The following is a 14176-nucleotide window of genomic DNA, read 5'->3' on the forward strand; positions in this document are numbered from 1 at the left end:
TAGTATTCATGAATAGTGACCCTTTTAGCATTCTGCCAACAAAAGAGTCCCTGTACAAAAACAAATGTATGGCATTGTCCTATGGACATAGCAGACGGGAGGGTGAAGTGCTACGCATGTGGGCATATCAACCATGCTTCCCTCTTTTGAAGTGGTAGCCCCTACTTTTCACCCAAATTTCTCTGTCCCTCTTTAAATGTCCCTCTTTTTGTTATGGTTAAAAAATAAATTGCATTACTTAATTTTCTACATTGTAGCATGGTGCAGGGAGTGCTCCATGCTCCCTCCACTGAACAGACAGACCAGCCACTGCCACTCCATTGGGGACTGCTAAGCCTCGCCATCTGCCAGGTAAGTGATTGTGAGGAGAAAGTAGTCTGGGTGATTCACCTGCAGAAAGGAGGAGGCTGTGCTCCCTCATGATGCAACTAGCTGGTCACCACCCTAAAGGCAGGCCTGAACAGAGACCAGTGTATTACTCCAGAGTTGGGTACTCCATTACTGCTGTGTTGATCACAGTGTTGAATCAGGTTTAATGTAATGTACTATAAGTGTGAAGTGTAATGATGTTATGCTGTTCATATTTCTTACTGAATTAAGTGTTCTGGTAATTTTCTAGAGCCCCTGGTGAATACAGGTCACCTAGCAACAGAGTGCTTGACCAGGTATGTAGAGCCTGTGATCGGTGAAGTCCCCTAGATGGGCTGGGTTGGTGGCAGTACAAAAGGAGAGAGTGGATGGAGCTAAGTGTGTCTTCCAAGTCCAGAGCCAAACTTGAGCTTGAGAGAGGCCAGGTAGGAACAAGGATAAAGCAGGTGCGGTGGGAAGGAGAACATCTAAAGTGTGAGTACTAAAGAACAAGAACTGTTTAGTGAAGTCAGAAGAGGAAAGAGGAGTGAAGACATAGAACTAAGCAAAAGAAGAGAAAAAGCCGGAAAGTCAGAGAACTAAGTCAAGCAGTCATAGGCACAGACAGGGAGAGAAACTGAAAGGAAAAGTAAAGTGTACAAATGCAATTCTTTGTACTCATCCCCAGAGCGGAATGCAGAAATAATACATGCCTGTAAATTTTATCGTTAATTGTTGAAGCAAGTCAATGTGAAATCTTCTTTGCCTGTTGGAAAATAAAGTCGTCATAGTTTACTTTACAACCTTACTCCTGGAGTCACTTCCTACCATCTACTACATCTACAACATCTGCACTGAGGGACCACACTACATGCTCCAGGGGCAAGGATTACTACCCACATTTTTGTTTAATTCTCCACTTTTGTATTTAATTTTTGTGCAGAACCATATAGGGCCTGGATTCATGACAAAACAACATCTTCCCCTACTCGACTCCACAGGCAGCCACTGTGGCACCACCATCCTACCCTGCCCGAGCCACGGGCAGCACACAATAAGAACTGCAAAATTTACCACTGTACGGTGTTGGGCCAGGCCGTTTTTTACCTTCCAAGAGGAGCAGCAGTACCACCATGACTACCATCTCATTTCCAACTACTTCCCCTTTTAGGTCTGTGCTCGGTTGCCACAGCAGTATGAGAATAAGGACCACCACACTGCAGATCATGGGAGAACTTTCCACTTGCTGAGTGGGCACCATATAAAAAGAAAGGAATAGTAGGTGAAGAAAAGTCTACCTTGAATGCAGGACTACCAGGGCTGAGGACCCTGGAGTGCATGGTAGGAGAGGGAATCTTCCTTCCTGTCGGTTCCTGACACTGAGGCAGCAGTGTTGCAAAGTGGATACTGGACAGACAAAGATAAAAAAAAGGTGCTGTTGAGCCTACAGCATGTAAAGCGAGGAAGAGATCAAACACTGTGGAATAGTATATGGAAAAGTAGCATCATGATTGTACACTTCCCTGTGTGCTATTAACAAAATCCCAGGCCAGAGTGAGGGTCTTCGGCCTACTGGAACTATCTGAAAGAGTTACTGCTAGCAAGTAGTGTTAATTTTGTTGCCATAGTTAGTTCAAGGCCTTGTATATTATTTTATATGGTGATGTAATGTGAAATGTTTTTTATGATTGTTATGGCGCAGCAAGGCAACTGACTAGAGTAATATTGCATATTATTGGTCGGAGAAAGGAGGTGTTAGCAGTTCAGCCATGCGTGCAGTGATTCAGCAGTCCAGCAAAGGTCGCAAGGACCCTTTCCACTCCCTTGTTCTTCCAGCAGCCACCTAACAGTGAGTCAAACTATATTGCATATTTGGAGTAAAATGTGATATAGTGATAACAATGCAGACAGCAATATTTGAGACAAGGCCTCTGCGCATTATTGTTCCAATGTGGAATTCTGAAAACCGTTGGCTGAATGATTTAACTGAAGTAAGTTGCAAGAAGCATATGTTTTAGTGAAGACTTCCATACGTACACCATGAGCTAAAATGCTGTCAGGAATGTGTAAAGCTCCTGAATGTTGTACGTCTGATGTAAGCTACATGTGTATAGCTAACAAGCTGGATATGGAATCCCAGCAGCTGCCAGTGTGAGTGAAAGTGCCCCAAACTATGTTGGAGCCCTGCATGAATATGAATCGGAACTATTTAGGAATGTGTTCCTAAACTCTCTCCAGATTGGGTATAGCGAGGAAGACCCACTACTAAATGTGCTTTGCTGCTGCCACTTCAGAGAAAGACTATGTACAAACCGATGTGTAATGTTGACTATTAGTGAAAATTAAGTTACTGTCATTTTGAAAAAAGGACACAGGGTATTAGAATATATAATCAAAGTACACCAAGCCCTCCTTTGCTCCAGGAAGTGTTTGGCTTATATTCAGATAATATAGGAGTGGTCAGATATCACACTGGTGGTCCTTCCTCTCCCCCCCTCTTTATCACCACATTGCAGAAATTACTAAAATACTGATCCACCACATTGAAAGGCAGTGACTCACAGGTAATGTCTTCTGATTAGAATAAATCTTTTTCACAATCTTATCGATCTGTCCCAGATCACCATGATGGCTCCTTCCAAGTACTGTTCACCGCTGCGGAGTCTGCAAAACTAACATCTGCGTTTCATGCTTTCCCAGCAGGTCCCCACACCTTCACAAACCCTTCATTCTACTACCTCTTTATATAGTGCCAGTTTGCTATTTTCTCTAATAATGCCCCCCAATACTGCACTGCAGAAAGAATACTGCTGTAAGTATAGTGCCTCCAAAAATGATAGTGAAATAAAGATAGTACTCCCAAAATAATAGTGCTTTGCAGATTATTTAGCACCTTTCCCCAAATCCTCTATAGTAAATACCTCCATACATATAGTACCTGCAAAGTACTGCGCAGTAAATAACTCCAAACATTAAGTATAGTGTTCCCCTAAAGTGCTCTATTGCAATTAGCTCCATACAGATAGTGTCCCCCAAATGCTCCATAGTAAATAGCTGGCCACCTTGTTTCCTTAGCTCTCAGGACCTAGGTTGCTAACTGTTGCAAAGAAGTCAATGAGGGTGCGCAAATGCATGCAAAATACGTTGGAAGATGCATGACACACTGCGTAATAGGGCAGGAAAAAAAGAACACATCTGGAACTCATTAGACTAAATAGCCATTTCAATAGGTGTGTATTGTTTTACCACGCAAATGCCTTTGCCCTTGCACTCGGAAAATGTGCAGTAAAATACGGTGATGTGCATTAAAAAAGAAAGCATCATTCATTCCGCAAATAAGCAGCACTTATTCACATTCAAGTACGTATGAAGCCCACCTTAATTTGTTGGATGCACAGATTTTTGTTTTTGTGCATGCATTACACTAAGGCCTCATTCACGCCAGTGTTTTTACGCGGCTAATTTGACCTCATAAAAAAATTACAACCATCTGAAGCATTGGTTTCCAATGTATTCATTCAGATAAGCAATGTTTGGCATCATAAAAACATTGCACTGGGAATAATGGGACATTGTCGACTGGAAATGGTGACCAATTTTATACACAGCCAGAAAAGATAGGTCTTCCCCTATCCTTTGCCGAGATACGCCGGAGGCGCCCATAGACATCTATGGGAGCTGAAAAAAGAGGACGGAGAGGGATTTTCGCAGCTGCCTTCATTTAACTATTAGAAGCGTATTTCTTTGCTAATACACCACAGCCGCCCATGTAAATGGATGCGAAAACGCTAATTTTGATCGGGATTTGATCTCGTCTATTCTTCATCATGTGGTTTTGCGAGAGTTGATCAGCAGCAAACTCATGAGTCAAGTCACTTCAAACTTCAACAGTCCCCATTATTCTACAACGTGGTCCACTGGACGCTTCTTGAACCCATTAGATGCTGGGATCCAGTACAGTGAATTTAAGGCATGACACTAATGGGACATTTATTATTCTCACTAAGGCCATCACTTGCTGCATAGAGACATAGAACAAGGGAGGGGTGTTTGTTTAGTTGTGTTCCCTTTAACACCATGAGACAAACATTAAGTGGACATTCATAGAATATAGTATTGTAATGATTAATTAACGGGTGTAATTATCTGGGTATAAAGCGTCATCAGCTTCAATAATTTATAACAGTACTTGTTCGGTCTAGATAACAAGTTCAACAACATCATGGCCATTGAACCCAACATCTCAGCAATGACCTTCTATGTTTAATTCCAGGAGCAGAGTGTGCATTAGTGTTCCATTAATAAATGCTTGTTGCATATCTTACACTGTGCTCGCACCTAGCGTGGAGAATATTTAAAGGGGTATTCCGGTAACGTAAAGTTGCTGTCGAATGATAATCAAAAGTTATTAAAGTTTGCAATGTGGTTCAACTTTGGATTTTGTGTCTGTCGGTCTATAAAGCATTACCTTCTCCCGGCACTTCAGAAGTCTTTATTCCCAGGTTGCCCTGGATGCATCCTGTAGACATTCCAGCACTACAGATTGGGCTTGCTCAATAGGAACGACCAGGGATGGCTTTTTCTCTTTTGTTCTCAGGACTGGATTGCTGACCAATAGCAGGGCAGGGCTTATCGGAGAATTGCACAGAAGGAAGTACAGAGCGTGGAGTTGTGCAAAATGTAATTTTAAACTGCGGTGGCATCTTAGAAAATAGTGATGTAGATAATCAGAAATGGAGAACAGGATAAATAGGTAATGGACGCTGAATTTATACCCATAACCACGTGTAGGAGGAGTCAGAGAGTCAGTAGGAGTTGGAGGAGAGGTGAGGCAGCAGAGACGTGGTCGAAGAAAGGAAGTGTTAGCCATTCAGCCATGGGTGCAGAGATTCAGCAGTCCAGCAAGGGTAGCAAGGTCCCTTTCCACTCCCTTGTTCTTCCAGCAGCCACCTAACAGTGAGTTAAACTACCCTGTGAATTCAAGGCCAGGATTAGTTCAGCGGCCATTACAACTCGCACTTCATTCCTTCATATTACACTTCCAGTAAACCCTTCAGCTAGTAACAACTGGGGAAATTATTACTGAGTATCCTCTAGAATTAGAGAGAGAGAGCCTTGAAGATAAGTGGAAAACAAATCGTCAATCTCCTGTATTCATCGTGTCAATTTACTGCATTACTGTGGACTCCGCTGTGCCTGTGTAACGCTGCCTATCCATCTGTTATTACAATTAAGCTTCAGTAAAACTTCATGCTTTCAGTTTACTAATTCAATCTACTGGACTTGTTTAAGTTATTCCGCCATCATAACACTTGGGAGTTTAGGTTGGAGTACTGGCGTCACCCGTGACAAAACACCTAACTATTTCAAACATGTTCTCATATGTTATTTGTGCCACTGTGTGACAGCTGAGCAGAGCCCTGTTATCACCACTCTCGGGAGGGATTACAGAGCCACCTGTGATAACCATCTTGCAATCCCTGTGGTCTCCCCCACTTCAGCACACTCCTCTTGGCCGTTGCATAAGAACCACATAGTAATACAATGGAGTGTCTCATATCTGTTACACCATGCAGTAGAGGGGCAGAACCATTCCCTTAAGAAATATATGGAAATGTGTACTGTTTCATATATGATACAAAATGCAGTAAAGGGTTCAGCATTAAAAGGTACAATAAGGCTGCTATTACTGCTACTAATAATATTTCTTCTAAGAGTATATTCACACAGGCAATTTTCCCATGCAAATTATGTTTGATTCTAATGGAAAGATGAAACAATACCTCTACAGTACCACCTATTGGAGGGCAGCATTTGTCCAAGTTAATTCAGACTTTTTAAACAAGCCTTGTAACAATGACTGTGAATTGTGAGCCAAAGCCAGAATAACCATACACAGACAGCTGTTTTGGGATGATTTCCCCTCATCATCAGTGTGCAGTAGGTTTCTGGCTTGGCTAGTGGTATGTCTATAGATGTGAGAAAGGAAGGGTACTAGCCAAGCCAAAAACGTAATGCATACTGATGAAGGAAAATCGGCCCGAAACAGCTGTCTGTGTATGGTTATTCTGGCCTTGGCTCACAATTCACACTCATTGTTATAATGCTTGTTTAAAAAGTTTGATACTGATTTGCAGGAATGCTAACTGCCAATAAGTAGCGCTGCAGAGCTATTGTTTCTTCTTCCCATTTGGATATATCCCTGAGGAGCATGAATGGCCTTACAAGTCTCCTGATACCTTCTAGGTGCTCTCCCTAGGGAGAAACAATACCCTTCCTGACCATTGTCTAATTCTGAGATGGACGGAACTCACATGGGAAAGAACCCATTTATTTGAATAATCATTGACACAAGCGATTTTTATCTCGGATCAATGGTCTGAATTTAAGTCAGTTCAAAACATTATATACAGAAATATAAGGCTACAAGGTTGCATTTTATTTGATATGCGGGTCACGGAAATTCGTAAATGGCGAAATGAACTGCATTGACTTCTATTAACTTAGGAGATCGCAGGGCTACACTGTGATCTTTGATCATGCAACTTGTATCACAGCCAAAATTGCCATGAAGTCCTAGCCCTATATGAATAACAGATTTCTCAACCGCAGCAAATCCGGGGTGTAATTATCTGTGATATCTATTGTTCCAACTTTGTTTTTAGTATTACAGCGAAGCTATCTCTAAAAATCATGTTACCTTGTCATCTGTAACATGGACACCATCGAGCAGAATACTCCCTACTTTGTCTGTGATAACAGCAGGTTACAATGTCAAGAGAACAGAAGTAATCAATAGCTGGATGTTTTCCAAAGCCTTCAACAAGGTGATAGTCTACGAAGAAACCATTATGGGATGTGTCAGTTACTTTCACTGGGACGTCTATACTTTGTACTATGTTATGTAGTTAGTAGGCAATCATCTCTAAGGGGTTGTACTGCTTTAAACAATCCCTTCTTGTTATACGTTGCTTGCTGATATGAGAACCAAAACTGTACAGGAAGACGGTAGCGAGTGTTCAAGTCCCCTGCAGCAGTAAGGGAAAATAAAGCGCTACAATGGGAAAAAAATTGCTGTCTATGTAATATCAAAGAAAAGAAATATAGTCAGCTCACTGCTAAAAAGTTATAAAGCAGGTTAACACATTCAGTGAGCCAACGCCTAGAGCAGGGAGACGCTGAGCCGGACCTCATTTGAAAATGTGAGAGACAGTATGTGAAACCTCCAGCGTCAGCAAGAACTAAAATCCAAAACTTTATTTGTATATGAAGATAAAAATAGGTTGGAAATCCTTAATAAAAAAAGTTTGCTTATGTATTTCAAACCACTGAGGTTCTATGTTGCAGTATAATTTAAAGGGGTTGTACCAAAATTAGAAGTTATCCCCTATCTGTGTCTCTGCTACTGAGACAGCAGACATCATAGATATCAACTATCACAATTATCATAATTTTTGCATGTCTCTTTCAGGCTTCATCACACTTGCACAATATGCTTACCTTCCCCGGTAACCCTTACAAAGAGCGTTGCATAGCACAGTAGCAATCACACAATTTAACCTTCACATTGCATCATAACACCTGAACTAGGGATGAGCGAGCGTACTCGGAAAAGCACTACTCGCTCGAGTAATTTGCTTTATCCGAGTATCGCTGTGCTCGTCCCTGAAGATTCGGGTGCCGGCACGGAGCGGGGAGCTGCAGGGGAGAGCGGGGAGGAACGGAGGGGAGATCTTTCTCTCCCTCTCTCCCGCCCGCTCTCCCCTGCTCCCCGCTGCGACTCACCTGTCAGCCGCAGCGGCACCCGAATCTTCAGGGACGAGCACAGCGATACTCGGATAAAGCAAATTACTCGAGCGAGTAGTGCTTTTCCGAGTACGCTCGCTCATCTCTAACCTGAACCCATTAATTACTCAGTCCAGGCTCCTCTCCAAAACTCTCAATCTCTATGCCTATGGAGCCTTTATCCATCCTAAGCTGCTAGCAGGCCTGCTTACTAATCATCAAGTCTCTCACACAGTGGACACTGATCGGTTTTGTTTTAGGCTACCCTACTCATGATCCAATGCTCATGAAATTCAGTTTCTGATCCTTTACTGCGTCGCACTATTCCATACTCTCTCTGGACCCCGGTGTCCTCTCAGGCAGTCTACATACACTACTTAGTCCTCTCTGTGGAAACAGTTTCTCCATAGTGCCATCTCTCTCAGATCAGTGAAAGCAGTGAAAGCCATGGAGCTGAGCTGACATGAGTTCCTTTGGATTCAGCTTAGGAATGTCTTCAGTTCTGTCATTTGCATAAAAATTTACTAGATAACACATATATCAAAAGTCCAGTACTTCTAGAATTGAGAATGACAGAATTTTATCAGCTGATCTCTGGGGGTCTGGCAGCTGAGTTCTCTGGGGATCAGGGAAGGGAAGCTCCTGGTGGCTGCTCACAGGGTGTCCACTCAAAGAGACAGGAACCAACAATGAGACCATCTATTAGATGGTTGGAGGCCATCAGAGTGGGAGCTCCCAGCCCTGGCTACTTAAAGGGGTTGTCCCGCGCCGAAACGGGTTTTTTTTTTTTTCAACCCCCCCCCCCGTTCGGCGCGAGACAACCCCGATGCAGGGAGGTAAAGAAAGCTCACCGGAGCGCTTACCTGAATCCCCGCGCTCCGGTGACTTCTCTACTCACCGCTGAAGATGGCCTCTTCCTCCGTGGACCGCAGCTCTTCTGTGCGGTCCATTGCCGATTCCAGCCTCCTGATTGGCTGGAATCGGCACGTGACGGGGCGGAGCTACACGGAGCTACACGGAGCCCCATAGAAGACTGCAGAAGACCCGGACTGCGCAAGCGCGGCTAATTTGGCCATCGGAGGGCGAAAATTAGTCGGCACCATGGAGACGAGGACGCCAGCAACGGAGCAGGTAAGTATAAAACTTTTTATAACTTCTGCATGGCTCATAATTAATGCACAATGTACATTACAAAGTGCATTATTATGGCCATGCAGAAGTGTACAGACCCACTTGCTGCCTCGGGACAACCCCTTTAAGAGGGTCAAGAGCAAGCCATCTCTCTATGACGTCTATATATCTTATTAGGGCATAAAGACAATCCCAGACCATAAGAATGGGGCATTTATCATTCTCTGTTTGGAATAGAATGACAATGTAATGATTAACCAGCATGATAAAATATAGAATAGAACAGGAAGAAGGGTAATCAATAGTTTAAGCCAAGTGAAATGCGAAGAGCATTCCATTTCACGTGTTCTTTACTACAGGGTGTGAACTGCTGATAAATTTGCTAATAGCTAATGATAAAAAACTTTCACCGCAGTGACACAAACATCCCAGGGGCAGACCAGACTGTACCTCTGCAAACATTTGGAGTACATAATTGTCACAACTAGAGCAAACATTGTAAGTACATTGTGATATATACTTTAAAGGAGATGTCCCGCGCCGAAACGGGTTTTTTTTTTTTTAAACCCCCCCCCCGTTCGGCGCGAGACAACCCCGATGCAGGGGTTAAAAAAACCACCCGCACAGCGCTTACCTGAATCCCGGCGGTCCGGCGTCTTCATACTCACCTGCTGAAGATGGCCGCCGGGATCCTCTGTCTTCATGGACCGCAGGGCTTCTGTGCGGTCCATTGCCGATTCCAGCCTCCTGATTGGCTGGAATCGGCACGTGACGGGGCGGAGCTACACGGAGCTACACGGAGCCCCATAGAGAAGAGGAGAAGACCCGGACTGCGCAAGCGCGGCTAATTTGGCCATCGGAGGCCGAAAATTAGTCGGCACCATGGAGACGAGGACGCCAGCAACGGAGCAGGTAAGTATAAAACTTTTTATAACTTCTGTATGGCTCATAATTAATGCACAATGTACATTACAAAGTGCATTATTATGGCCATACAGAAGTGTATAGACCCACTTGCTGCCTCGGGACATCTCCTTTAATTTGTTGCCTATATTAATTATTGTTCGGTATGGTTTCCAGTTAAGACTTAATGTACATGGCTGTTATAGATTTGTCTTATATGTAATCTGTAATGTAGTGCGCATATATTGCTATGACCCAATACTCTACCTCTGTAGAGTTCTGAATCTACATGGCCATACACATGTGAGAAAAATATTGTAACATAGATGGGATGCTGTATTACAATATTATCCAGGTTTTTTCCCCAAGAAGCATTGCATAATAAGTCTGTGGCGTCCATAAATTTGGTGGTTAGAAGCTATTGAGGAACTAGAAACTATTGAGGAACACTTTGACATAATATAAACATTTCTTGTTTTCCACCGATTACCCATTTTTTTGTGACAATTGATAGAATGAAGGCATCATTCATGCTGTCATGAAGGGTCAAGATCACCGGAAACACTGCCACATGTGCAGTCTTGTGGTTGTCGGTCAACATTCACAGCACTGACCTGGAGGAAACTTCTCGCATCTTTAGGTCTTCACACATTATGATGTACACAAATTATATGGAAATGCTGACTTTGCAGGCAATCTCCTTCACAGTCAATTGGTGGTCCACCATAACCGTGTGCTCCACTCATGCAGGCATGTTGTCAGAACAGCTGGTGCATGGTCAAGGCTCCTTTAGATCATTCTCACACAACGTTTGGACTTCTTTGAACTGTCATACCCATGAACATACATTTTCCATGTCCATGATCCCTTCATTGCATGTCTCACTCAACTGATGAATGATGATGGGTATCATTCCACACTAATGAAGAAAACACATAATTACACGTCATTCTGGGAGCGTAAACACGGCCATTTTAAATACTGAAAATGTTTCTAAGTCCAGCCAATGTCATGTGGGTTTTGTGCACTGGATGATGCTGTCATGTCTCACTCATCCCTGAAAAATGCCCACATCTTCTAAAATGTGTTCCATGTTTCTATCTCCTCCTATTCTCGATCAAAAGATTAGGAGACCTTAGAACTTGAATGCACCTCATATAGTATCTTGCCCCACATCATAATATGCCTATTTGATGTCCTTCATGATCCCCATATATGTGACACAAAACGAAACGAAGACACCTGATTGATCTCAGCAGACTTTTAATTCACATGGGGTCTTTTTTCAGTCCAAAAGTCTTCCAACTTTTTTCTATGCTTCTTGTCTTGGTGTTTTGATATCTTCAGTTTGTATTTGTTGGATTCTGAGTTGACTGGCTGAGTTTCTTTCCAGGTGCGCAAGACTTGTGAGTAATGTTACTACTTTTTGGAATGTAGACAATGTCACAATGTATTGTGCTACGATGTCTAAAGAAGAGGTCTATAGGCTAGATATACATAGGCTACACGTAAGTTCATCAACAGGGATCTCCACTAGAGATGAGCGAGCACCCAAATGCTCGGGTCCACGTTATTCGAGTCGAGCTTTTTGGAAAATTCGAGAGTTGTACTTGAGTAACGAACCCCATTGACTACAATGAGAGGCTCAAGCATTTTTGTATGTGGGACGCCGGGTCCCGAGCTTTTTTTTTCTTGGTTTGTGTTCTCTCTCGTTCTCTCTCTCGTATTCACTCTCTCTTGTGTTCTCTCTCTCTCCCCCTACCAGACAAAAAATTTGCCAGTGACGCGCGCTGCATCACGGTGGGGAGGGGCCAAAACTGGAACGTCACAGCAGGGAGGAGCCAAAAACTGGGGCGGGGTCGAACACAGCTTGAGGCTCGTTCGAGTAACGAGCACCATCGAGTACGCTAATACTCGAACGAGCATCAAGCTCGGCAGAGTACGTTCGCTGAACTCTAATCCCCACTGATCATGAGGAGAAAGACCCTAGTGCTCTTCCAAACAGATTGTATCTTTGCTTTTAGTTCTAAGTTCTTCAAGCTGGTTAGTAACATTCTTGTTGGGTACTTTAAGGCTACGGCTCAATGGTTGATATAACCTCGTCATGACTTACAGGGAAGAACGTTGCATGAGATAGTTGGAATTCTTATGATAGTCACAAGCCCTCTGTACCTTCCCCTCTGTAGCGTCGCCGTAGATTTGTAGCCTATTGCAAATTTTATTTGTGAGTTATTCCAGGCATTGACTATCTACTTCCATTCTTAATTGTTGGATTACTTTATTGTACTGGGAGTTTAATGCTGCACACTGTTATTGTTACAATTAGGTAAGGACTGCTGGGATCCTTGATCCTTGTTCAGTTAATATAACATAATTGTGTTTGAATAAGCAGCGCTATATAAACTGCTCAGCAATGTTCCCGTGATATGATGTTGCAAAAAAGAAATAAAACAGAAAAGATTAAGAAAAATTAGTTAACACTAGGGAATATAGTTTTTGATGACTGAGATTTTAGAACCTTTCTGTGGTATTTTTGGGTCGTAGATTCTGAAAATGACATTAGTTTTCCTCTATCATGTCTGCTTATCAAGATGTGACATATGTCCATATAAATTTATAGAGGTTTGCATATTCTATTATAAATGTAAACTGAAAGTGTAACGATAAATCCCAAGAAGCCTGGAAGGTTTCTTCACTGAGATGTCGCTGAAACTGCATTTCTGTGATTTCCTATAGGGAAGCATGCCTCTACAGCGCCATGTATTGGAAGGCATAATTCCTACAAATCAATGTCAGACCTTTTAACAAGCCTTGTAGCAATGACTAGCAATTATGAGACAAAGCCAGAATCTTCTCCAGAAGTAAAGAGATAGCCATGCACAGACAGACTGTTGCGGGGTGATTGCCCGTCATCAGTGTGCGGTAGGTTTCTGGATTGGATAGTGAGAGACCTATATACGTGGGATGGGAAGGGTATAGTTTCTGCTTAAAGAGAGCACCTAGAAGGTGTGAGGAGACTTATAAGGCCATCCATGCTCCTCTGGGAAATACTCTATGCAAATGTGAAGATGGAACAATGTGTCTACAACGCCACCTATTGGAAGGCAGCATTCCTAAAAATTAATGTTCTATGATGAAGTGTTTTTGGACATTAGTGTAGGATACTCCAACAGTATTCGGCTATCATATGCGTATTCCATCGTCTACAATACCGTTTGTCCAAGGTACTTATTTCCAAGTGAAATTGCTCACCCCGTTTGTCGCTCACATCACCAAGGTGCTATGGAAATTGATCCAAATAATTGTGCAGGCAATGCAATTTGATGCTCAAGTTACAACCAAGGGTACCAATAGAGGTGAGCATACTTCCACTTACTCCAGTTAATCCCATTGATGCCCTTTACATTCATCATACAAAAGTAACAGTCATCACTGTGGTTTATCTGTTTTCGCCATATCATTGGTATACCACATTTCATGCACTTCCCTCTGCCATTTATCCACTGTCCCAGATGCTCTGCACATGTTTTAGATACAACTTGAGGTGCCCAAATCCTATCTTGGTCCCTCAGTTTTACTTTCAAATATGCCCAATAAGCTCTTTTTACAAGGTCAGTTATAGCTTTTATGTGCTAAAGGAACCTGTACTTCCCGAAAATGAAACAAAAACCATCAGGATAATTTTAACACTTTTTTTGTGATGGAGCCACGTCATCGCTTGTAACAGAAATTAACCCCTTAAGGACATGACCTATTTTGGCCATGACGCCGCTACAATTTTGGGGAGGCTTTTCATCTCCACTTTTTAAAAAGCCGTAACTTTTTAATTTCACTGTCGACATGGCCGTATGAGGGCATGATTTTTTCAGTGGCAAACTGTAGTTTTTATTAGTACCATTTTTGTGTTTATATAATGTATTGTAAAACTTTTATGCATTACTTTGAAGGGCAGGGGGAGAAAAAACAAATTCTGCCATTGTAGTTTTACATTTTTTTTAACAGTGTTAAT

General features: G+C 42.6%; 1 protein-coding gene across 1 annotated transcript in view; it reads left to right on the forward strand.

The window, feature by feature from the left end:
* Positions 1-12138: 12138 nt before the first annotated feature.
* Positions 12139-14176, forward strand: part of LOC136577887 (bile salt export pump-like) — a 113550-nt gene continuing 111512 nt past the window's right edge. The window contains exon 1 of the mRNA XM_066577807.1: positions 12139-12230. Within this exon, the coding sequence (XP_066433904.1) occupies positions 12139-12230 (92 nt within the window). The remainder of the gene's footprint in view (positions 12231-14176) is intronic.

The sequence above is a fragment of the Eleutherodactylus coqui genome, chromosome 8 (genome assembly GCF_035609145.1).
Source record: "Eleutherodactylus coqui strain aEleCoq1 chromosome 8, aEleCoq1.hap1, whole genome shotgun sequence".
Taxonomy (NCBI): Eukaryota; Metazoa; Chordata; class Amphibia; order Anura; family Eleutherodactylidae; genus Eleutherodactylus; species Eleutherodactylus coqui.